The 24,789-nt window shown below is 39.7% G+C and overlaps 1 protein-coding gene across 17 annotated transcripts in view; it reads left to right on the plus strand.

Moving 5' to 3' along the window:
- Window positions 1-24,789, plus strand: part of CADPS (calcium dependent secretion activator) — a 427,320-nt gene that overhangs the window by 328,573 nt on the left and 73,958 nt on the right. For 7 of the 17 annotated variants that reach the window (XM_057507963.1, XM_057507964.1, XM_057507979.1 and 4 more), the window contains 6 exons: window positions 5,020-5,040; window positions 6,248-6,404; window positions 7,188-7,329; window positions 15,148-15,294; window positions 18,633-18,788; window positions 22,639-22,786. In XM_057507963.1, coding sequence (XP_057363946.1) covers window positions 5,020-5,040; window positions 6,248-6,404; window positions 7,188-7,329; window positions 15,148-15,294; window positions 18,633-18,788; window positions 22,639-22,786 — 771 coding nt within the window. The remainder of the gene's footprint in view (window positions 1-5,019; window positions 5,041-6,247; window positions 6,405-7,187; window positions 7,330-15,147; window positions 15,295-18,632; window positions 18,789-22,638; window positions 22,787-24,789) is intronic. The other 10 variants (XM_057507966.1, XM_057507969.1, XM_057507984.1 and 7 more) reach the window with 3 other exon arrangements.

Genomic DNA, 24,789 nt, shown 5'->3' on the forward strand with positions numbered 1-24,789 from the left:
AGTTTTGCAAGGGGAAGACTTGGGAAGGTTGTTTCAAACAACCAAAAAGCAGTTGCGTGTTGTATGTTTCAGCTTAAAGTTTTTAGATGTTTCTAGCAGCGAGCAAAAGAGGTGAGTATATTTTTTAAAATAATTATTCAAGCAGCACATGTTCAGGGCACACTAAATACTTTTTCGGTCTTTTGTGGTTGTTTTTGTTGCCTCCAATGTTGTTTTTTATTTATTTTATATGGTGTTTGGATCGCAGGCCATGTTTTTGAATTTATCTTTGTAACTTACTCTGCTTGCACTAGTCTTCATTTGTTAACTTTCAAGGACCTGGGTTACTAAATACAGTAACAGAAACAAATTAGTCTGTGTTGTTCAACTTGTCAATTCCCCAACATACAAGTAAATACAGCTTACTTTTTTTTTTTTACAAACCACTGTCAAAATGACTGTTTTGATAATAATTATAAACCAGGGGATTTCGAGGCTAACTAAATCCCAAACATTAAGTAAGGACTTAAACAACCCAACCCCTCCAAGAAAAGAGCCCAACATTCCATTAAGGCCAAACTATTGTATCACTACTTGTTTCAGAACTAAGATTTAAAATCCTGTCTCTTAAAAAAAACATTTTTGAAAATTGCACTAATTCTCACTCTCCCTCTCCATTCAAATCTACAGCAAAAGGGGAAAAAAGGCATTCCATAAAAGTAATTTCTCAAGCATCTAAAATGGTCTATTCCCATGATAAATGAAAATTGACAGTATAGTTGAATAATAAATAATACACCATACATCCAGTCATCCCGACTAATGCCTGATTGCATATTTAAATTTCCTCCCTGTTTTTCTACTGTTTCACTCAATCTTGGCTGATCGTGGCAGGGGAAAGAGGTATGTGTACAAACCGAATGAGCCCGCCACCTGCTGTCATAGTCTGTGCATGCCCTTCAGTACCATGTCTCCTCCTGGGACGTCCCTGGGTGCTCCTGCTTTCTAACACTGACCCAAGGAATGTAACAGCAACTTCCAGGGGACTGCTTGTGAAACGGGTGGCCCTCCACGGCAGAGTAAATGTGGGGTGATTCTCTTGTGCGTGCATGAAGCAATTGATAATACTTAACAACAACTGCAGTTACATCCCGACACACACCTCCTACCTGCCTTGATTCTGTCCTTAGCCTGTCGTAGTTCCCCATGTCGGTCTGTATTTACCTTTATTATATAGAGCACATTAGTACCGAACGTAGTAACCAGTAGCTAGAGTGATACTAATCTTCCTTTACAACTGTCTGTATGTGAGTCGTATATACAGTATTTATATATAGAGAGAGTGCCAAAGAGTCATTATTTCCCCCCAAAATCCTCTTAAGAATGGAATAAAGACCCCTGAGGCAGGTAACTCCTGCAGCGCCCAGCCGTGCACAGCCAGGAGTGAGAAAAAGGGCCAGATCAACACCCTCCAAACACAGAAACCCAAGACTAACCTACAGATACGTAAAATTAAATGGGGCTAGATGTTTTCATGCCTATTCTATATGACATTCTTTTCAGATTGGGATGTTCAAGTGATGGTAAGTATGGTGTTTCTGAGCGTCCTCAAAATCATCTCCAGAGGTGGGAAGGGGTTCTGGTCCACTCTCCCGTGAGGTGGAGATTAAGACCTTTCTTATAATTCCAAACCAGATCTACCCGTTTTTTTTAAGACATGGGTACAAAGAGGACGGTCTTCCTTAGTCGCGGTTGTGCTTTTAAGTGACTGGTAGAAGAAGAAAAATAGCAGATATGCTTGATTTATAATCAGCTTATTTCCTGAGGCTGCTACAGACTAAGGAAGGATATTTACCTAAATTACTCAGAAGAGGTACCAAAGGAAAGGTGATATTCTAAAGAAGACATTTTTTTTTTTTACTTTTCCAAAAAGCACTTTTTCTGCTAAGTGCTAATTGATCACCATCTCAAAATGCCCTAATTGACCATCATTATAAAAATACTTTAATGTTACATATTCAAAAGCTAGAGTAAATAAATAGGGTAGAAATAGATTCTATTCTGTTTTCACATACTAACTTCAGAAGTTAGGAATGAGCACTTCAGCAAACTTTGGAATTTGTAGACCTGATTTGTTTTTCGATAAGTGTACAGGATTATTTCCTGATTGAGTAATTTCACACAATCATGAATCTCAGTAGTCAATCAATCAAAAGCTATCTATCTGCTGATCCCTGAAGCAACTACTTACTTCAGTGCTTTCTTGGAGGGTAAAGAGGAAGAATAGAGTAGAATATTCAACCAATAGAACACAGAATGGCCAGGAGCCTGGGCTGTGTGCTAGAGAAGCTCGAGTTGAATTCCATCTTGGCTTCTTTGTTGCTCTGTGATCTCGACCTTGTTACTTAACCTCTGTTATCTTGGAAATAGGAAATAATAATAGACTCTACCTCAGATGGTTTTTGGTAGGACTGAAAGGCCACATTAATTAGAGCATCTGGTATTATGCCTGGCAAGTAATGAGCTCAACAAAGCCTAGCTGTGGTATTATTAGGAGCAAATTTCTAAGGGAAAAAAATATATGAATATGTGACCATGAAAAAAACAAAACCTATGTGGAAAGTCCCCAGTGAGTGATACAGACAGAATATGTGGAAAGGACAGTGGGTATGTTTCTTACAGATTGCAATTACTTAGAAACTTTAAAATTTACTAATGCCTAGGCCTCACCCCAGCTCAGTTTTTTGGAATCTCATGGGAGGGGCCAAGAATTGGCCATTTTTTCAACTTCCCAGCTGATTCCAGGGTATAACCAGGTCAAGAGCCACTGCACTACAGCCAAAGAAGTAGAATTTACCCTGGCACACTAAAGGTGAAGTTTGCTGCCCAAAAGGATGAAAAGTATGAGAAGTTTTCTTCTATTGACAAGTACTCACTGTATATTCTCTGGGTGCTAAATAAACTCTAGAAAATGACTAAATCCTGAGCATAGGTCTTGGCTGTAAGGCCATGCAGTTTGGTGGCACCACACCAATGAAAGTTACAGGTAGACTTGCCCCCTCTGCCAAAAAGCAACGATCCTTACATTCATTTTTAATTCCCATGTAAAGTAACTCAGTGTCCCAAGAGAAAAAATCCCCATCAGCTGGACTACATGCACACACATGCAGGATCCCTTAGCAGTTATCACATTTATCTCTGAATTGCAGCTTAATTCTGCTCTTAGAGCCCCTTATTCACACACACACACACACACACACACACACACACACACACACACACACACAAATTACGCCTTCATGTATTGTTGCCTTACCTTCCCAATCTCTCTCTCTATGTATACGTATGTATATGTATATATGTATTGTGGTATTTTCAGAGGGGTACATATATACATGTAGCTTGTGTATAGAATATACAGTGTGTTCAGTGTGGTTGACTGTACCCCTAAAGTATACATCTTTTCCTTTAAATAATGAAAATCACTGGGTAAGTATTTAGAAGCCAAAGCACAACTCATCATTGTCTTTGGAAAACATTTCTGAAGAGTTTAGATGCCCACAAATTGAGTTACTCATGTACAAAAATAGCATTCACCTATGGGAGCAAGCATAAAATAAATACAGTTTGTTAGGTTTTGTTGTTGTTTTTTAAGCCTTGCCTTGCCCCACCCAGTCATCCAGACTTTTCATCTGGTTGAAATTATGGTGCAACTTTTTGGCTTTTACTGTCCTTGCCAGAATCTCGTTTTCCTTCTCAGAGAGCCAGGTCTGACTATGAAGTTCTGAAAGAATTAACCTCGGGTGTACAGAAACAGATTTGGTCTTCAGTGTTCCTGTAACCTTCAAAGTTAAATTATCTTCATCACTAGAATTCTAAATTCCTCAGCCAGACTGCAGTATAATCATTCGTATCACAGTAGTCATTGTTCTTTGTAGGACTACCTACCCACATGATTATTAATGCAACCACTATAGATAACTGCTCAATAATTTATTAAATTTCAGGGAGGGACTAAGTTTTTATATGTAGTAGAAGTGGGTGCTTCTTATGGCCTCTGGTTTGCAACTTTTTAATAAAGCTGTTAAGAAATGGTTATGAGATTGGGCTAAGAAATTTTTTATTTCAGGCATTTAAGGTTGATTTTTGTTTTGTTTTCCTGTCATCCTAGAGCAAAATTGTGTCTGGGAAGGCAATTCAATCACCCCAATAACTGTTTTCTTTGACTCACCCGGAAGATATAAAATTAATCAAAAATTAAAGAATAAATATCAGCCAATATTTGGGATGCCTTTGTGAATTTTGCGAATACCTTGCATCAGGCTTGATGAGAGTCCTGCCTCCACATAGGACTGAGGGTGGGAATGGGACTTCAGCAAGTTCCAATATGTAGAAGGCCTCTCCCTGAAGGGCAGTTGGCTGGGAGAGCTGCGAGGGTGGGTAGAGAATTTCTACCTCCCTTGGATTATCTAGGCAGTCAGTGGAGCAAGCCCCAAGCCCCAGGCCTCTCACGCCCAGGTGGTAAAACTACAATAAAACCTCATCAATTCAGACCCAAATGATAATAGTAATTCAGATGCAGATAAGGCTCTTTTAAGTTTTCTTAATTAATTTTGATTAAGTTTGATATGATCTTAACTTTCCCTGGAAATTCTAAAGGCTCTTCTTATACATGTAATACCAGGATTTGAAATTAAAGCTTCTGTGCCCTTGACTTCACTTTATAGGTCAATGTATCTACAAATACTGGAAGTTTAAAAAAACTTTTGCATTTATGATACATTTGTATAATAACCAATGAATACCTTTTACTTTGGTGCCCAATTACAGGCTCCATTTGAAAGCAGCAAAATGAGAAGTCTTTTTCCCAATAATTTAGGCTTTTTTTGCTGACAGAGTAGCATATCTCTTCTCACATTACTCTGAATCAGTGAGGTTTTACTGTAAATCAAAGTGGAAACAGCAGGTGTCTATGTCCAGCCAAGCTGACCTTGCAGAATGGTCCATGACTTGATTTTTTCCATTTAATTTGCAAACCAGCCACATGTTGATAAAGGAGAAGTAAGTAAAATGAAATCTCATGAAAGAAGAGAGGTAGAGCCCTGTTCTGCCTCCCAGTGGCTGTTAGAATAACCCCAAATAACTAATAGATCACAGAAGAGCTTGGCCATTGAACAAACTCTTTCATTTATGGAATTATTTCCATGATCATCTTTCATGTTTCCAAATGCCTTCCCATCTTTTTTCAGTGAATGCTCCGGAAAGTGTTTCCAGTGTAAATACTTTACGGCATTGGGTGGGGAGGTGGGGGAACAATAAGGGGCTGGCAATTTGATTTTGTTTTCCTGCTCTCTTTGAAACTGGCAAAAAGGGCCTGTTGACGCCACCACTCATTCTGCATGCTCCCTGCCAGAAACGATCAGTCAACATGCATGCATGCCTTTGAACTACATTCACATCTGGCCTAGTCTGATGTGAATGTTGCCCCTGAGACCCTGCACAATGATTTCCAAGGACCCACGTGCATGAAAATGAGTTACTTCACTGATATTTTTTGGTTTTCAATGTACATTACGTGTCCAACCGCCCCAGGAAAGTAAGTCCTAATCTTATTGAGTGCTTCCTAGCTTAAGGCTGATTTTCCTATAGACAGGATGAAAAACCAGAGGCTCCCTGCTTAAAGAGATTTTGACTCAAAAGTTTTGTGACAATTACAGCAATGGTTTCCTGTGCCTTGGTATGAAATAGGAGTAACATTTCTGATGTATAGGGGAACATGAGTCACTGAGCTTGTATGAGACCACAGTTAATTAGGCCCCAGATGTGTAGATATTAAGTGAACAATCATTGCAAATTTTCAAGTTAGACCAGCAGAAAACCCATAAACACAGTGAAGAAACTCCCAAATTCTAGTATCTTAGAGCAAGAACTAGCCAACAACAGGATAAAGAGCATGACTTAAACTTCCTGGGTTATTGTAAATTGAACAGAAATTGTTCCATGTCTGCCATTCATTCCTATGGCTGCATCATCTGACCAGCAGGTCAGAGCAAAGTCTCTCTAGGCAGGCCTGGAATCATTAAAAACATTGCCTTGGGACTCTTAGAGGCCTTATAGTACGAAAAATGCTGTTCTCTTTACAATAAAATGACCAAATCCTGCTGGATGCACACTTAATCTTGAAGAGTGAGGGCTTGACTTCATATCGTAAGCCAGAGAGCGAAGCTCATTGCCTCTTTGTCTGTTGTTTTTCTGCCACATTTCAAAGGCCTTTGCGTGGTGGTCAGACTTGATGGTGGAGCATGCCGAGACGTTCCTGTCACTCTTTGCAGTGGACATGGATGCCGCGTTAGAAGTACAGCCCCCAGACACATGGGACAGTTTTCCACTGTTTCAGCTGCTGAATGATTTTCTCCGTACCGATTGTATGTATTATCTCTGACTGTTTGACTTTCCTAAATTGTGGCAGATTAACAGATTGCTCAAATATCTTTATCCCAGGCAGACAACAGGGCTCATTATAGCTCTTTGTAGTTTGATTATCACTTTTCAGAAAAACAAACTTACAGTTAATGGACATTCTCTTTCTTCCAACGAGTGTCCCGTTGCACGGAAGCACTCTCTTACTTAGGGAGAAGACCCCAGGAGCTGTGTGAGAAGTGGTACCCACGTCTATATGTTTTATTTGCTCTTGAACAAGTTAATTAACCTAACTCTTCACATTTTGGAATTTGTATGGAAAGATCTAGATGAAAAACAATTTCTAGCTAAATAATACCCCAAGCATTTCGGAGTATCTGACGACAACACAGAGCCATCGAATAGACCTTCTTTCCAGGAAAGAAGTGATGAAGGAAGGGAGGGGAACAGAATGTTCTTTCTTCCTGGTACCGGCAGGAGAGGAAAGGGAGTAGGTACGAGGAAACCCTAAACCAGTGTCAGCTGTTGTTTTGTTGTTTTTGAAGGACTGTTTTTCCTTTTAAGAAAAGTGGCACGAATGGGTAAAATGTTGTGGAATTCCTTTTTCTTTCCACATAGATTTAAGCATGAGGGTCTGTACTTTTTTCCTTCTCTTCTTGTTCTTTTTTTTGGGGGGGGCTCCCTGGGAAGCAATGTATTTACTGCAGAAAACAATCCTCTGTGTGTGTATATTGCATGCTCATAAAGCAAATGTGGGTTCTTACCAAGCTTTTGCTTATCTGTTCTAGATAATTTGTGCAATGGAAAATTTCACAAACACCTGCAAGACCTGTTTGCCCCACTTGTGGTTAGATATGTGGATTTGATGGAGTCCTCAATTGCACAATCCATTCACAGGGGCTTTGAGCGGGAGTCATGGGAACCAGTCAAGTAAGGAAACATCTTTTGATACTATCGGAGTTTGGGTGCAAATGGCTGGAGAGTCATACAGAAATGGACTAATGGTGTCTTACGGTTTTCATTGTTAGCATGGACAGAGAGCAAACATTGACTATGGTGCTCATAGCCTCTTTGTCCAAAGCGGAGTGGGAGGACGAGATTGAAAAGTGTTTTGTGAAATGAAACTTTTGTTTTATTGCTCAAGATAAATAAGGAATAAGGGATGTAAACATAGCTACAATGTTTGTACTGTGCATCTTATTCCAGTGGCATTATCCCTAGGAATTAATGTTTCCCAAAGTGCGTTTCATAGAGTTCTAGGCAAGAAGTCAACAAACTTTTTCTATAAAGGACAGATAGCAAATATTTAGGCTTTTCGAGCTACAGAATCTCTGTCACAACTACGCAACTCCACCTTTGTAGTGCAAAAGTAGCAATAGATAGTAGGTAAATGAACAAATGAGGCTGTGTTCCCATCATACTATTTACAAAAACAGGGGTCAGCCATAGTTTGCCATTTCCTGCCCTCTCCAAAGCCTCTGAGACACCCCTCAAGGAAAGGACTTCATGCCCAATATGTTTAGGAAACTCTATATACCCCACTCACCCACTTCACACTCTTGACTCCTGGAGAGCCACAAAGCAAACCAGAATATTTCAAAACTCTGAGAATACAGTAATGCAGAACCTTGTTTAACCCTGCTTAACTCAGAGTTTCCTAAACCACACTACTTATTTTTTAAATGGGATATCTGTCCTATTGGACAAATTACAGGAAATCCTGTAGGCTGTGAATTTGGCAATTTCCAAAATTGCTTGGCAAGTCTTAGATCCCATTTGAAAAGGTCCGGTGGATTCATTGCACCTGCTCCAAGGGAAGAGGACTGTGACTTAAGGCTGCCAAAGGGCCAGCCTCAGACTCTCCTTTCTGGAAAAATAGAGGACTCCTCAGTGGAGAGAATATTCTGGTACAATTTGAAGAGCTCCAAGAAAGACTGATATTAATTTTGCACTATTAGATTTTTTTTTTCCTGTAACAAAATAATGATGTTCTTTCTAGTCCTTCATATCTTTGGGATGTTAGCAACCATTATGGAGCAAAATGGGGGTATGTACAGCACACTTCCAGGCTCTCCGAAACCAATATTCAAGACTTTTCTTAAACTTGGAAGCTTTGACTTGTGCCCTCTCTTTAAGCAGTTTCTGAATTGAGACCCTCCCTCGACTATTGCATGATACACAATTCTGGCTGATAAAAAAAGAAAAATCCATTCAAAAATATCTTTTTCAGTCTCCCCGCCACCCCCACTTCCACATCTGAGCCATGAGAAAACTTTCTTGACTTACCCCACCGAGCACAGGTTAATAAGCAGAAGCTCCTCATTTACAAGTACCAAGAAATCTAAATTTTAGCTTGTTATTCTCAGTTTTTATAACAGTTTCTTCACATGGCCCTGCTGACTTTTAACTCATGAGAATAAAACTGGCTCCCTTGATGATAAAGCATTAACAAGGGACTGTATTTTTTTTTAATGCTCACTATAATCAAGATAGTTGTGTGAAAAGGGAAAGGTTAAAAGGAGTAATATTCACATTTTGAAAATAGCAATGGACTCGAAATAGCATGCACTTATGTGGTTTTAAATGTGGAGGCTGCTACTATCAACACATGTGGAAAGAAATGATTGGTATCCTTCACTGTTTCTCCAACAGCCTGAGAGTAAGGACCTTGTCCTCCATTTACTTCTAGAAGGCAAGGGTTGAAATCTCAATGAATTGTCTTCTTTATCTGTAAAGCTGATTTTTTAAAACACCCCTACTCAGTGAGAATGGTCATGAAGCTCTGTGATAATGTCACTGAAGTCATTTTATCATCTGTTAAGTTATTTAGAAATTAATCATATGCCAGCTGTTCCTTTTGAAGCATTAAATATTCTTCATACTTTCAACCACTGGAAACCATAGTCTGAGAATGGTTTGTCGGGGATTTTTTTTTTTCTAATGATTAAAAAAGATAAAATGTGAACTCTTGAGTCAGTAATTTAAAGATCTGAAAATAACCTGAGAATATTTTATGGAGATGTGTTTTTTTCTTGAGTAGCTTTTTGTCATCCCAAACTGTGCTGTTGGTTTGTGAATATGACGTGTTTTGTTCAATTCGTGCTAAATAGCACGTGCCTTTCATTGTATGTGGGAATACTGGAAGTGCCCACTAAAACATAACTAACTTAACATTCTTTGAAACTACACACATTTTATTGCTTTACTTTGTAAACAGTACGTGGATGGCATTGGACACATTTGCAGAATGTACGGAACAAAATATAGGGTAAAAAGAGCTTGGGGATCTGCTTCTATATGTTAAGAGGAATGGATGTCTCTATGCTTCCTACCACGTGAAAAGAAACAGACTTGAAACACTAGTTGGAGGGTTGATAAAGAAGCAGGGATTAATTTTCCTGTTTTGATTTTTTTCCCAAGTAAAGAATTATCTTTTAGGAATGTTTTTATGAAGCTTGCTCAAAAAGAAAAAACTAACTTAGATCAGTAGATTTCATTTGCTCAATCTTCTCTGATTTTGCCATATGATCATCCAACACACACACACACACACACACACACACACACACACACACACACACACCCCACAGCGTTTCTCTCAAATAATTGTTATATTTGAATAGTTCTATTCTTCTACTTTTCAAAAGTCATGATTACTTATCAAAAATACCTGATTATAGGTGAAATGACTGAGAGACACATTATAAAGCCTACTTCAAGAAAAACTAGGGTTCAAAGTGTTAAAGCAAAACATCACTCTGACAAGAAAATACTACCAGTATATTGAGTTTGCTAAAAACAGATGAAAAAGAATATTCTCTGGATTTTCTTATTTCAGAACATGGTCCTGTAAAAGAAAACAGAGATATAATCATCATTTGGGCTTGATATAAGGGAAGTCATTTGACATAAAGGTAAAATGCCTACGTCCTATTGCTGCCTTTCCCTAGAAGGACGGCCATCTATCTCTGCAGAGAGAAAAGGAAGACTTCAGCCCTGTTTCCATTAAGCCAGATACAGTCATGAGTAGAATCATATGCATGTGGGCAAAATGTTATTGTGTAGCTTCTAACCACATCTCCAGATGGCCAGCCTGTCATGGACAGGCCCAGCAGGGGCTCATAGCCCTCTCATGGGTATCCATCAGGGCACATCTTAGGGCCACCAACCACAGCTGCACAGGTTGCTCACAATCCTCCCTCCAGTCCTGAATATAAGCTTTGGTCCTCACTAGCAGATGGACACACTTCTGTCAGCAATTTAGAGTTGGTTTGTTGTCAGACAAGTCACTATGGCCTTCAATGTGGAAGAAAGAAAGTGTCTAATCCAAAGTTTGCCAGGTCTCATGCCTGCTATATACCCTTTCCTACCTTTTCCTTCAGAGATTTTCTCTCCATCTCTACTTAAACATCTCCAGGCCCAGAGATTCCATGCCTGCTGGTTGTGCATTTCAGGTTAGGAAGGCCCTGCATAGCAGAAGTAAAAACTGCTGCTTAATATGCACGCACTGAAAAATCTGAGTTTCTCATTTCTCAAAATGCACTTTATCTCTTTCTGCCTGATACATGCATATGGAAAGTATTTTTTAGATAATGTCATTTTCAGATTGTCAAAGACATCAATATCTTAGTGATCATAAACTTTCAGACCAGACAGCTCAGCAATATGTAGGTGCCTGGAATGATATAGAGAAGTACTGGACTTGGAGTCAGAATTCCTGACTCTGCTAGTAACTTGCTGGGTGACCTTAGGTAAGTCAGACGATCTTCCTGAGCCTTAATGCCTTCCTTTTTAAGATAAGCACTTTGAATACCCAAGACTTTTCCAACACTTATCTAGAAAATGTGATTTTCCATATTCACCCCACGTAGACATTTGATCACCACTGCCTCCCTAGCACATAGAACAGGGCTTGGGACATAAGAGGTGCTCAATAAATATTTATTGATTGACAGACATTTATTAAGTTACCCATACAGACTAAAAATTTTAAGACTAAAAATTACAGACTAAAAAATTAAGACTAATATTAAAGATAAATATTGATTGATTGACAGACATTTATTAAGTTACCCATACAGACTAAAAATTTAAGGATGCAATAGGAAAGAACTATGGAAAGGGGGAAAAGAAACAGGTATTCTTCGATTGGAGATTTTAGTCTAGTTCCTGAATGGGAACATGCACACAAGAAAAATGACTTTAAATATTTACCAATGTACAAATGACATAAAGAAGACTTGTGAGAGCACAGAGTAGAAGGGAATGATTCTCCACTGATGAGTCATGAAGGAAATGACATGGAGACTAAGAGTTCAAAAGGGCCAGAGTCCTGGGCAAGAACATGAGCAAAAGTAGAAACGTGGGAAAGTCAAGCTAGAAATAGAATGTTCGGTTGACCAGCATGGATTATAAAAGAAGCAAGCCATAGGTTGCAGAGATGGCCGGGGGATTCTAAAATCCCATGAAGTTCGGAACTTTACTTTACATGCATTCTAAACAGGAGCTTTACAGCTCCCAAACTGGAGAAAATTGGTTCTCGGAGGAGAGTGAGGAAAAAAGCCTTACTCTGGTATAAAGAACAGGTCTACATACAGGACATAGATGCACAGTATATTGGTGGTACTAAATTTCATGTGAGAGGCAGTTGGGGGATCTGTGAGGGAAAATGAATAAAAGGTTGAGAAACACTACTCTGAACTGTCGGAAGATAAGGAAAAGTACCCTTGTCCCAAAGTAGGGATTAGGCCTAAGAATAAAGCACTGAGAGAAGTTTCAGTGGCCAGAAAACCAAGAGAAGACAAGATGTACTCCATACATCTGCACAACAAGTGGCTCATGAAGTAGAAGGCATTCTGAGTCATAAATCTATTCCTACCCATAAACCTGAAACAGAAGTCTTTGAGAGAAGACCCGATCATACCTCCTCTGCATGGGGACACAGTCTTGATTAGAATCTATTCTAGGAGTAAGGAATGACTCTACCTCTAGTTATTTCCATCGGTAGAATTGAGGTGCACACACATTTGTAGCATTCATCCATGTGAGAGGGAACAGATGAGAATATTTTCATCTAATATTCCAGGGATGGCCCTTCCTGAATGGGAACTATCCTGTTTCAGCAAAGTCCCCAAAGTGAATGAGTCTAATTTTTAACATATATAAGTTGTTAGCATTGCAATTCACACTTCTTATATTGTCCAGAGATATCCAATTAGGATTCTCACAGAGAAACATGAAGGACTTGTTTTTAGGCAGTTGCTTAAAAGCCCTCTAAAATCATAATTTGTTATACTTCAGGAAACTGATCTGACCTGAGAGCTACTAGAAAATCCCCCCTTTTCACATGTACATTAGTGAAATACTGTGCTTCAAATTACCTCTTTGCTTATTAATGTAAGTTATCAATACCCAAATGAAATATTAGTAACATTAGTAAAACATCATATTAGGAATACATCATATTATTTTGCTAAAGACAGAAATAACAGGCATGGTTCAGCCTTTTAAAAACAGAGCATTAGATGTCACAAGTAGGAAATGTTTCTGTATGAGTCCAGTGCAATAATCCAGCTAAAATGTCCTATTTTACAAATACAATATGTTTTGATTAATATAAGTACTTTTTAAATTTTCATGTGCAAAACAAAACTCGTTTCTAATTTGTATACCCATCATCTGCTAATATGTTTAAATTAAGTTGCTTTTGCATACATTTGTATGTTATTCATTCCTAGCTACTTTTAATTTGCTCAGAATTGACATTTTAACTTTCCAGGCTGCCATCTCTAAAACTCTCCTAATTCCTTGATCGTTAGTCAGTGCATGTATCATTTAATGACCACATTTGCTTATATAGGCTTACACATGTCTCAGTGGAAATTGCCAATGGTCCTGTTGCGTGGCAGTGTTTGAGACTGAGAACCACCAGGGACTGAACTCGGAGGCAGATTCCCCAGTTAAACAGAGAAACAATGAAGAAAAAGTCCTATTTTCCCCTCTATTTAATCGTACTATGTAGCTCATCTTCCCTTGCCTGTTCCCATCACAAGAGCACCCTTTAGTCCCACGTGGAGAAATATAAATGGCTTTCCCAAAATGGGAAGTGTAAGGGCAAACCTGTGAAACACCTGTTTCCCTTAAGAAGAGACTGCTAGCTCAGTGACTCTGCATTCTAGGTTTCCCCATCTGCAGGCCGGGGCTGTATTGCCCTTGTGAAAAGGTAACTTGTTTCTACAGAGAGACGGGGGCTCAGACTATCTGCAGGGTCCAGAATTTTTGATTTGCAGGAGGCATACGCCCCTGTGTGAGCCCAGAGGCAGCTCCAGCTCTTACAAGAGTTAATCCAGTACAGCTTGCCCGGGGCAGAGCTGCTTTGGCAAAACTTGCTCTTCTCCCGCCAGATCCAAAAAGAAAGCCTCAACTCCTTTGCCAAAGTGCTGTCAACTCCACTTAAACAGGAAGGCTCCTCTCAGATGCAGAGTTAGGCTGGGCTCTGCCGTGCCAGTGACTTCGGCTGGATGGAACACCCTTGAAATGCCACTACAGAGAGAGGTGGTGCCAGCTTGTGGAGCAGTCTATTGCACAGTCCCTCCAAAGAGATACGGTTGATTCAAGTTGGGGTTTTTTAATTTGTTTTATCTTCTCTCTTTACTCATAAAGTCATCCATTTCTCTTTCATCAAATCAGTTGATCAATCTTTGTTCAAAGACAAAAACCCGATACGAGGTCACATTTTTCCAACCTTTTATTAACTTTTAACTTCAACTTTTTGCAGAAAGATATACAGCTTGACTGATTTTTCACAAACTGAACCCTCCCATGTAACAATCACACAGATGCAGACACAGAACATCCCTGACACCCCAGAAGCCCCTGTCACTCTTTCTTCCAGTCCCCATCTTGCTTCCACGAGTAACTGCAAGGCCACATTATAAATCTACTTGTGGTCAAATAATTTATTATTAGAGCTGAATTTAGAATTCTTTGCCTAGATGTCTTTTTGTGCGTATAAACATTTCTCCAGTTTAAATGGATTTAGTTTGGGAGGGGATATTTCCATTTTCTTTAAGTGTTCTGTAAAATTATTCAAAGCTAACCCTTCTTGATAAAATTCCTCATCTTCTCCATCAACTCTCACACCCACTGCACAAACACCTGTCTTCAGAAGTAACCTTCGCAAAGAATTCTGTTTCCATATACCACCATTACATATGCATTCAAGTGTGTGAGGGTCCTGTTATATCTTGTATCTAATATCTGATTGAGAATTGTGCCTCCATCAAAAACCGTTTTTACATAAAAGTAAGAAAATTAAAGGGCTCCACCATTTCTATCAATCCCAGTTACTTCACAGCAGCCTAACCACAGCAAAGCCAAAATTTCATAAACTTCAAGTTCTCAGTATGAGACAATTCTGGATTGTCGTGGCAGTGGATCTGGAAACCAAAGACCCCTCGCAGAGACATTTAAATAGCCTAAACATTTTATATAGGTGTCCATTGATCTCCACACATTTAAGTCACTCTATGGTTATTTTTTTCCGTTAACTTTTGTCATTTCTTTTTAAATACTGAACCACGCCACAGCTCCCCATCCATAAGCTGCTTTCTGAAGCGTGTTGCTTGAGTTTTCACTGTTGCCTTGTTGTGGGCTTAGCCAATTCATTTACAACTGTCCTGTGCTTCTCCCACATCTGCATTGTCACTGTGATGGTATTTTTTTTCTTTCTGTCTGTTTCTTCCACAGGAGTTTAACCAGTAACCTACCCAATGTGAACCTACCCAATGTGAACCTTCCCAAAGTACCAAATCTACCAGTTAACATCCCTCTAGGCATCCCACAAATGCCTACTTTTTCGGCACCGTCATGGATGGCTGCTATATATGATGCTGAGTGTGTATTCAGTTCACATTAGATCTAATTTCAATTTAAGTGATCTTGGCATGGATATGTATTGTTTATTTCTATACATCCTATATAACAGAGATGGAGATGGATAATTAGACATATTTTGCTGATCATACAGAGACAATATTGTTTATTTCTGGCATGCAGAGTGTTTGTAAAACGTTTGCTATATATATACAGCACTAACAATTTGTCTTACGCCCACTGAACGCTTGAGGACTATGTTTCACTTCCTGAATTCTTTTGCAAAAGGATTCTGCCCATGTTTGTTATTGTTGTTGTTTAATACAGGTGACATGATTTTAGGAGTTATTCACCCAAAAATAGTCCAGGAACCCTCTTTGGTGGGCTGGCCAGTCATCTCTGGCCTGATACAAATCTAAGAGGGAAGCAGACCTACCTAGAAGCTGTTTAGGGTTGTTTTTTTTAATAAAAAAAATTCCTAGAGACTGTTTAAACCACAAAGCATATTTCTGGTGTCAGCAAATGGCAGGATATAGTAACAGTATGTTCAGGACTAAGTGAAGATTTCTGAATGGATCTGCCTTATTTATATAAAGTTATGTAAAGATACTTTCCAAGGTCCTAACACAATACAGAGCTTTGAGATCTAGGTAGCAAGAAGATCTCTAAATTTAAGAATGCAAGATTCAAACAACAAATAATTAAATTTTTTGGTAACCTTATCATCTGTGGTCTGATTATAGGGCCATCTTTTATATTCATCCATGCAAAAGCCAGGAAAGCATGGGGTTTATCTTCTTGGAGGCAGGGCCACCCCTTTAAAGCCAGCAGTTTAGGGGGTAAAAGTTGAGTAGCCATTCCTTCTAGGTTAGGAAATGAATCCTTTCTCCTTTTTGCCTTAGCAGGGAGAAGACCCAGCACCCCTAAATTCTACCTCAGGGAAATTAAATTAGAACCATGCGCATGATTTAATAAGTGAAGTAAGGTTTACGAATTCTATACCCTCCTTTGATCCTTTTCTTAGACCACAGCTAATTATAGGCCAGATAAGCTTTTTCTTGAAAGAATAAATTGGCACATTTTCAAAGGGAAGTGTTATTATCAAAGGAATAAAAAATGATCTGAAACTGGCAGTGATGTTTTGAGATCTCTAAATCACATTCATCAAGATGGCCCTCACCTTTTTTTTTTTGCAGTAATCCAGGTAGGGAATAGGACATTAACATGACGGTTCCACCTGGCTCCTCCAAAGCTGCCTAACATTTTTAGAAATGTATACCCATTCACAAGTTCACAATGAAATCATATGGTCAATGTGTCTGATTCTCTTTTAAAGACAAATTAAAACCTCTGAAAATTTATATCTGAAAAAAATCTAAGAATACATAAATCATATTCATGCTAAGATGACTGTATTAAAAGTTAGATTAGGTAGTGTCTGTTACATTTTTAAAAAATAAATATCAGAAAGCTTCTCCTACCTTCTGTGCATGCTCTGTGACATTGTTTTTGAAAAGATATGAATCAAGACATTGTAATGAAGCAGATAATGGTCTCCAATAAATTAATTAAGGCATGAGTGGGAACACATTTTGGTAACTGATCAGCAATCAAAATAATCTTGGTGCTATTGCCTTAACATTAACAGTTTATCTTAAAAATAAAAAGAAAATATTCTTTTCCTCATGTCAAAACTTAATAATAAGCTCTTCAAAGAAAAAAAAATCCTAGAAGAAATTTTTGAAACTCTGAAACCAGATGGGTGTCAAAATGTTGTTGTAATAAATACCAATTATTGCATTCATATGTACTTAATGATTTAAAACATACAACCATGCAGTTCCAAAACGGGGTTTAGACTAGACAAAGTTGGGGTTTCTTTTTCCCAAGCATAGGATGGGGTAGGGGGAAGGCTAAACTTTGGTGAAGAAATAGTGCATTCCCCCACTTTTGGACAATGCTCCCAGCAGTATCTGAAAAGAAGGCGTACGTGCTCACTCACTCACCCACCAGGAAATGCCTGATTCTATATCTTTTCATAATTTCAGTTTCCTCCTTTGCCACCTTTCATTTTAAGGACGTGTTTCCATGTTTCCTGCTCCTTGTGTTAGATATATTTACCTACTGACCTCAGACTGGTCTGTCCTTGAAAGCGTCACCCTGTTGGTCCAGGCCGTAGGCTCCCTCTCGGCATGTTGGGAGTTTGCCCCCTCTGCACCCCACAGTAGCTGTGTATGCATTTATGCACTAGCTATATTTCTCTCTGAAGCATTAATTCAATGCAGCTGGCATCTGTCACAATAGAAACACCCACTCTCATCTGTTTCTATAGACGATGTCAGAACAAGTGGTAATGCATGGTGTGTTGGACTTTTTATAAATTACCGTGTTAGCATTAGTGGTATGCGAGGAAGGGGGTGGGGAGTGGCCACCCCTCAGAGCTCCAAATGGGATTGTTACAAAAGAGAAAGCCAGCCAGAGAAGGGCCAGAGGGTGAGAGACGGAGCATTTCCCATACACAGGCTTTCCGTGGATGCCCCAGGTAGAAGTTTCTTACATGTCATTGTACAGAAAGGAGTCAAGAACAATTTCTCCATCTGTACAGAAAAGTGGGTAAGATGGTGCAGTGGTAAAAGAGCTCAGATTTTGAGCCCTAAAGCTTTGCAGATATTCCTTGTCCACTCCTCTCCCCGCAACCTCACCTCATCCTGGGGCTGCCTATGCAACAGGCTGGTTAATGGCAATTGGGACAATGACCAAACGGATCAGGAATCTTGGATTCAAGGTGTCCAGGTGTACTCATCTCAATTTGAGTTGCCTGAATTTCTTTCCAGCTCTTCAAGAGAGAAAGCAGGTCCTCGCTCACCACTTTGTTAGCACTGTCCTTTTAAAACTGAAAGTCTTGTGCAATCTCCAAGAGGCCTCTGCTCTGGAAGGGAGCTGGGAAATGCATGAACCCCTGAATTTTAATAACTGCATGTTGCCATGTAGTTATTATCTATTGAGACTTACTTCTCCCTCTGGTTTGTGGCCTTCCTCTGAATCATCACATATGTTAATGTGGTTATTGAAAGAAGGCTGATTTTTACCATACACTGTTCTCCTAGTTGTTATGGGGCAACCCCTTCCTCAGACTTCTCGCTGGTCTGGAATAATTGGCTGAACAAAGCAGATGAAGTCGTGTATGGTAAAACTCAAAATCTGCCAGTGGAGATCCCCTCCACCGCCAACATGCGTCGTTTCGTATGTTGGAACCACTGTTTGCCTTAAGCCGCCCAGCCCCTAGCTGTCTCTGTGTCAGCTTCTTCAGGCCCCAAGGCCAGTGGGAGACTCGCGTTTTCTCATTTCTATCCTGCCAGTAATGGATCGGGCACTTCAGAAGATCTGTTCTGGAAACTCGATGCCCTTCAGACCTTCATTAGGGACTTGCACTGGCCGGAAGAAGAGTTTGGAAAGCACCTGGAACAACGGCTAAAGTTGATGGCAAGTGACATGATTGAATCTTGTGTCAAAAGGTAAGCTTGCGTGGCCAGTAGGCTCCGCATGCCGGCCCCACTCCACAGTGACTCAGGGAAGGGTACATGGCCATTCTTTCAAATGGCTGTAAATTTGTGATTTTTTGGAGGAGGTGATTGCTTGTCAAAGTCACCAGAGTGTCAGCCGCCTATGTTTAGCTTGTGTTCACCTGCCCCACATCTGTCCCAAACCCAACACAACATGACAACCAATTTTTTTCATTTAGCTCCATGAGGAAAGGATTGATGTTTTTTCTTATTCTTCTCTGTATCCCTGGTATCTAGCAGTGTCTAGCACAAAATATTACTTAATATTTGCTAAATATATGAGTGTATGCATGGATGGAGAAAAAAGAAATACATACAATTCTAGAGCCAGCATGTCTAATACGTGTAGCAGGAATCGAATGACTTTCTGACAATGTGGGCAGGACGCTAGCAGCCTCATTCTTTCTGTATATATACACTGATACCCTGAGCAGGTACTAAGTGCCAATTAGTGGTTGTCTGGCCCCAGATCGAACTAGATATCAATAAGGGGGCATAAGATATGAAATGTACAATTTTATTTCCTGCAAATTGTTTTGTCACAGTGGCACATAGGACTGAGTTGGGAAAGCTTCCCTTGAGGTTCCCAGGTTCCCAGGTATACTATTCTGAGAAGGTAAAGAGGACAATACACATCTGGACCATAGCAAATTGTTGGAACTCCTCCCATATGCCAGGCGCAGTGCTAATTTCTTGGCATACTATGAAAAAGGAGAAACTGCATCCCTTCCCTCATGGAGTATCTATAGCTTTATATCAGATACAGAAATGAAATTCCTCTGTTTTAACATCATTATCATCACCCTGTCTATCTCCAGACACACATCTAATTTCCTTTTCCAGTTTATAAATGCTCCATTATTTTTTCTCATTCAAACACACACACATACACACACACACACACACACACACACACACACACACAAAGCAGCCCAGGCCACTGCAGATCTGCAGATGTTGTGCAGTTTAGTTGATGGATCAGTTGTGATTGATGGGGGCTGGACTTGTCTGGAAGTGATCTGAATTCATTATTTTATATCTTGGAAGAAGAAAAGAGAAGTAATAGCGTCAAAACTAAAAACCAAAAGGGCAAAAACAACACAATCCCAGATAGGCAGACATCTCAGCAGGAATTAGGAAATGAACTGTGTGCTGTGGAGAATCTGGGCAGGGAATGAATGGCACTTCTGGAAGCTTCAAGTCCTGGTGGCTCAGATATTAGGTTTTGCTCTTTTCTTCCCACTCTTAGAACCAAAGGCAGGTCTACTTCTCAAATCCAAGGGCAAAATGGTTCCTTAGGGTTTTGAATTCCACCATTTACTACATAATCTATATCAGCTTTAGAAAAGCAACTCTTCCTATGTCAAACTATTCCACTAAAACCTTCTTCCAGGGCACATCCCCTGTGGCCAGATTTGTCCCTTGATGTGTACTTGGGGCTGCAATGCATTAGAATGGACACTTACCAACTTCTGATCTATGCACACAATTGTACAGAAAAACATAGACGCCTTTCTCTGAGAAGACAGTCTTTTGAATAGGGAGTAAGAAAGAAACTGGAAGAAAAAGGGAAGACATGGATGTGGAAGGTTGATAGGGTTTTGTTTTATCCCCAATTCCATATCTTTAGAAGTCGACACCTCAAAAAGTGGGAGCTGCTCAGAGGCAGGGCAGTGTGTCCTGTTCATTATGAGCCCCTCACCCACCCCTGGTCCCAGCATCATGCTTGTCACACAGCAGCAGTTTAGTAACCTGTCATTAACAAAAGTTGGTCAGCTGCACATGTACATCTGGCATTGAATGCTTAAATTTCCTTATGTCTCTTTCAATTAATGCCCCAGAAAAAAGCAGACAAGAGCAAATGTAGGTACAAATATCATCCCCAGACCTCCATATTTAGGGGGGAAACATGAAGAAGTCCTTGGATATCTTAAGACATAAGATCCACTCCCTAGAGCCTTTTCTTTGCTCTTCGGGAGAGAATAAATGACAACGTAGTAAAAATAAAGGTCTTAGATGTAAATATGCAACATCAAAAATCAGTCAGGCACTCCTCATGTCCACGTTTCTAAGACACTTATGTCAGTCATTGGATGGACGCTCCAGGGCATCTAGTCTGGTCTGAATCAGGCCCTGTGCTCCAATCAAAGCAAGGCACCCTAACTCTACCCTCAAGGAGAGCCGGTTGAGTTAAGTGACTTCTTCCTAGCTGGTGTTGCCGTGTCATGTTCCTGCCAGGCATACTCACTTGGCATTCGGCTTCCCCTTTTCACAGCCCCATACCCAAAGGGCTATGAACAGTTTTCCTGTGAAAACAGAAGACGATTACTTCATTGAAAGGGAGCGATTTAACATTTCCATTTCTCCAGTTGGGCCAGAACTGGCACGCAAGCCTCAGAAGATCAGCACAGGGACCTGTCCAACACAGTCCCCACCAGGCCTCCTTTTCACAAAACCAGAAAATGATGTAATTTCAGCATAGCTTAAAATGATCATCATGATTAGAAAGCTACTTCAGAGCACCGAGTCTTTAAAAGCCAAAATACATTTATCTTTAACGTGATCATATAATATATCAAAGTGTTTTAAGGGCTGTTTTTTTTTTTTAAGTTTTCTTAAGAACTGGGCTTGCAACCTTAGAAATTATACTTGGCTTCCCTGCATGCACCCAGGGTGTGTTAGCAAGCTGGCATCCATTCCTGAGCTAACTAGCTGTGTGGTCCTCCTATGCACTGTTAGAAAACTGCTACAAATACCTCTTAAAGCAGTGCTTTCCTGGTGGCTGCATGATCTCCAGAACACGACAGTGAACAATGCTGAAACGATGCATTGGACAAAAGGAGCTTTAATAAAACTATGTACTAACCAGGTGTTTTTCTTTAAAGACATGTGGTGATGTGACCCACTTCTCTGAAACCTTTTAAAATATAACTGGTCCTTTTTGCAATGCTGATATCAAGGATTAACTCCCATGGCTGGCCATGTCGTACTAGGTTTTTCCTGTGAGTAGTTAGCACGTTGCTGGGATCATAATTTGACCTATGTCAGAATTATGTCACATTAAGTTTCTACCATTGCACAATACTTGAATTGGTAAGTATATTATGACATTTTTACTTACAAAAATAATATATTCTTATTGTGAAATTATGCATTGACATTGAAAAAACAAATAAGCAAACACAGTGGAAATCCTCCAATACCACTCCTCCTAATGTCACTATCTTCCCTAAAGATAACCGTCTTGAAAGCCACAGAATAAGCTTGTTGGGTTTTTTGGGGGGAGGGTTTTGTCTTTTTTTTTTTTTACTTCAGTCTCTTTCAAAATCAGAAAGGGTGGGGGGAAAAAACAATAAATGTCACTTAAGATTTCTCCCCACCATGAGATTTTGAAGATTAGAAGCTGTTTTTTTGTTTTTCAGTTTTTTAATGAAGTGATTCAAGGTACGCAGTTGCCAATGTGAGAGAACTTACATATGCTATAATGCTATAATTGGGTTTCTGTTAATTCATTCATTCTCCTGCAATTAGGTTTCTCCATAGCATAAAACTATAGGCAGAAATACGCCAAGCTACAGGTGTTCTGTGTACTACCAAGAAAGGAAGGGTTTACGTGGCTGTCTTCATGAATAGGCCTTCCTTAGTTGGGAAAGTCATTTTTAAAAGAACACATGTGAAGTCATTGTCGATTGAAACTGATTACAGCCTTCAATTTTCTTTTTAACTGACCTCTCAGAAAATGTCTCCTCCACCTGCTGCCATCTGAATGCTGAATTGGTCTTTTCCTACTTTGTTTTAATAGAACCAGGATTGCATTTGAAGTTAAGCTGCAAAAAACCAGTCGATCAACAGATTTTCGAGTCCCACAGTCAATATGCACCATGTTTAATGTTATGGTTGATGCCAAAGCTCAATCAACAAAACTTTGCAGCATGGAAATGGGCCAAGAGGTAAAAAAAAAAAAAATACAGATTTCCCCCCCCTCCATTGATCATGTAAAAGAAAACTTCACAAATTTCTTGCATCTACACTAGTCTGTTAGTTTCAGAAATATACTCTAACGTTTGTGGATTAAACCACACATGAATGTTTAGTATCTGTTTGTTAAGTAAATTTCTTAGGCATGTGCTGATGAGAATGCCAGTCACTTGGAAGTGATTTTTGGCTGGAGTTGGGGTGGCCATAAAGTTCCTTTAAGTCAAATGACATTTGATGCCCTTATTTATTAGGCTGGTATCTCTAACAGATCTGTTTGCCAGAATGCAAGTCATTTTCACATTTGAAATGCATTTTATCACTTTGAACATCTGGACGGCAGGACAGCTCTCTTTCTGGCATCAAGCAACTTCCAGATATGTAACATTGTATTGCCCTGCTACCCAGTCTCTAGCCAGCAGGGTCTGAATATCTAAGAAATCACAGACTTTCAGTTTGCCTTAGATTGATTCGATTGTGAATCTTCCCTGACCAAAAGGTTATTCCTTTGCAAAGTTTCCAATTCCAAAGTGGTATTTAAAATGTAAAGGAGAAAGCAACTTGGGCTTGATTAAAGACTATCATGATCATTTTTCTCTGATGGCCTTAAGCCAGCTAGATATTCATATACCAATTTAGAATTAATTCAGAAACATTTCTGGTAATTCTCATGTTGTTGCCAATTGGCATAAATTGCTCCTAAATCAGATCTTTCGATACCAGCCTTACATATTCAGAATTTTTACTAAATTATATTTGCTCCTTGTTCGTTATTTATTTTCTCTTTCGGTACCTTCCATTTTTAAATGTGGGTTGGTGGTATTCTCTTCCTGGCAAGATCTTCTCCAGCCTTCTTTCCTCCAAATTCAGCTTCCTCAGCCACTCCTGTTAGCTTCTGCTCCTGACTGATTTGATTGTTGGAACATTTCCCGGAGGTTATGCTCTGGGCACTGGGATCAAATGCGGGGGCCTTGGTTTCCTTTCCCGGTTCTGTTCACCGCAGTGATTCTCAACTTTCAGTGCACATCAGATTCAAGTAGACAACTTCTTAAAACCCACATTATGGGGGCTCACCCCAAGAGCTTCCAATAGGTCTGGGGTGTGGTCCAAGAATTTACATTTCTAACATACATGCAATGATGCTGATGCTTCGGGGCTGATCTGGAAGCTCAGGATCTAAAGATGAGTTAAGGTGAAGGGCTCAGGCATGAAAGCCTCCTGAGGAAGGCTTGGGTTGGATGTCCAGACCCCAGGATTCTTGCCCCGGCTGTGCTGCAAACTGAGCATGTCAAGTCATTTATCCTCTTCAGACCTCAGTTTCCTCATCTGTAAAATGATAGCAAAAATTTATTTTTATTCAGGCTGTTTTTAGTTGTAAACTGGTTTTTTAAACCTTACCAGGAAGGCCAGCATAGGAAACAAATAAAATTAGAGCTACTCTGGATAAAGTTTGGGAAAAGATGTCAAGGAAGAGGGGTCCCAGAACCCAACCTACCATGTTCCCCTGCACTTCTGCATCTGATGTGCACTCCACATCCACCTGAACTTCTCTGGGGGCTCTGAACAATCTCTCAGGCTTCACAGAGCCTACTCTCAAGCCCTGTTTTTGGTGATCTATAAAGTTCACTAAGATCCCTTCGAGTTCAAACATTCCAGAGTCCTATCCCTCCTGAATTCCTCCTGGAGCTTCTCATTTTTGTTTTGTTTTTTTCACTAAGATATAATTCACATACTATAAAATTCACCCTTTTGAAGTATACAGTAGTTTTTAGTATGGTCACATAGTTGGACAACCATCACCTTTATCAATTGTAGGACGTTTTCATCACCCTAAAAAGAAACCCAGACCCATTAGTAGTAATTCCAGCCCTAGATAAGTACCACTCTACTTTCTGTCTCTAAGGACTTACCTGCTCTGAGCATTTCATACCAGCAGAATCTCATAATATGTGGCCTTTTGTGACTAGTTTCTTTAACA

The sequence above is a fragment of the Manis pentadactyla genome, chromosome 1 (genome assembly GCF_030020395.1).
Source record: "Manis pentadactyla isolate mManPen7 chromosome 1, mManPen7.hap1, whole genome shotgun sequence".
Lineage (NCBI taxonomy): Eukaryota > Metazoa > Chordata > Mammalia > Pholidota > Manidae > Manis > Manis pentadactyla.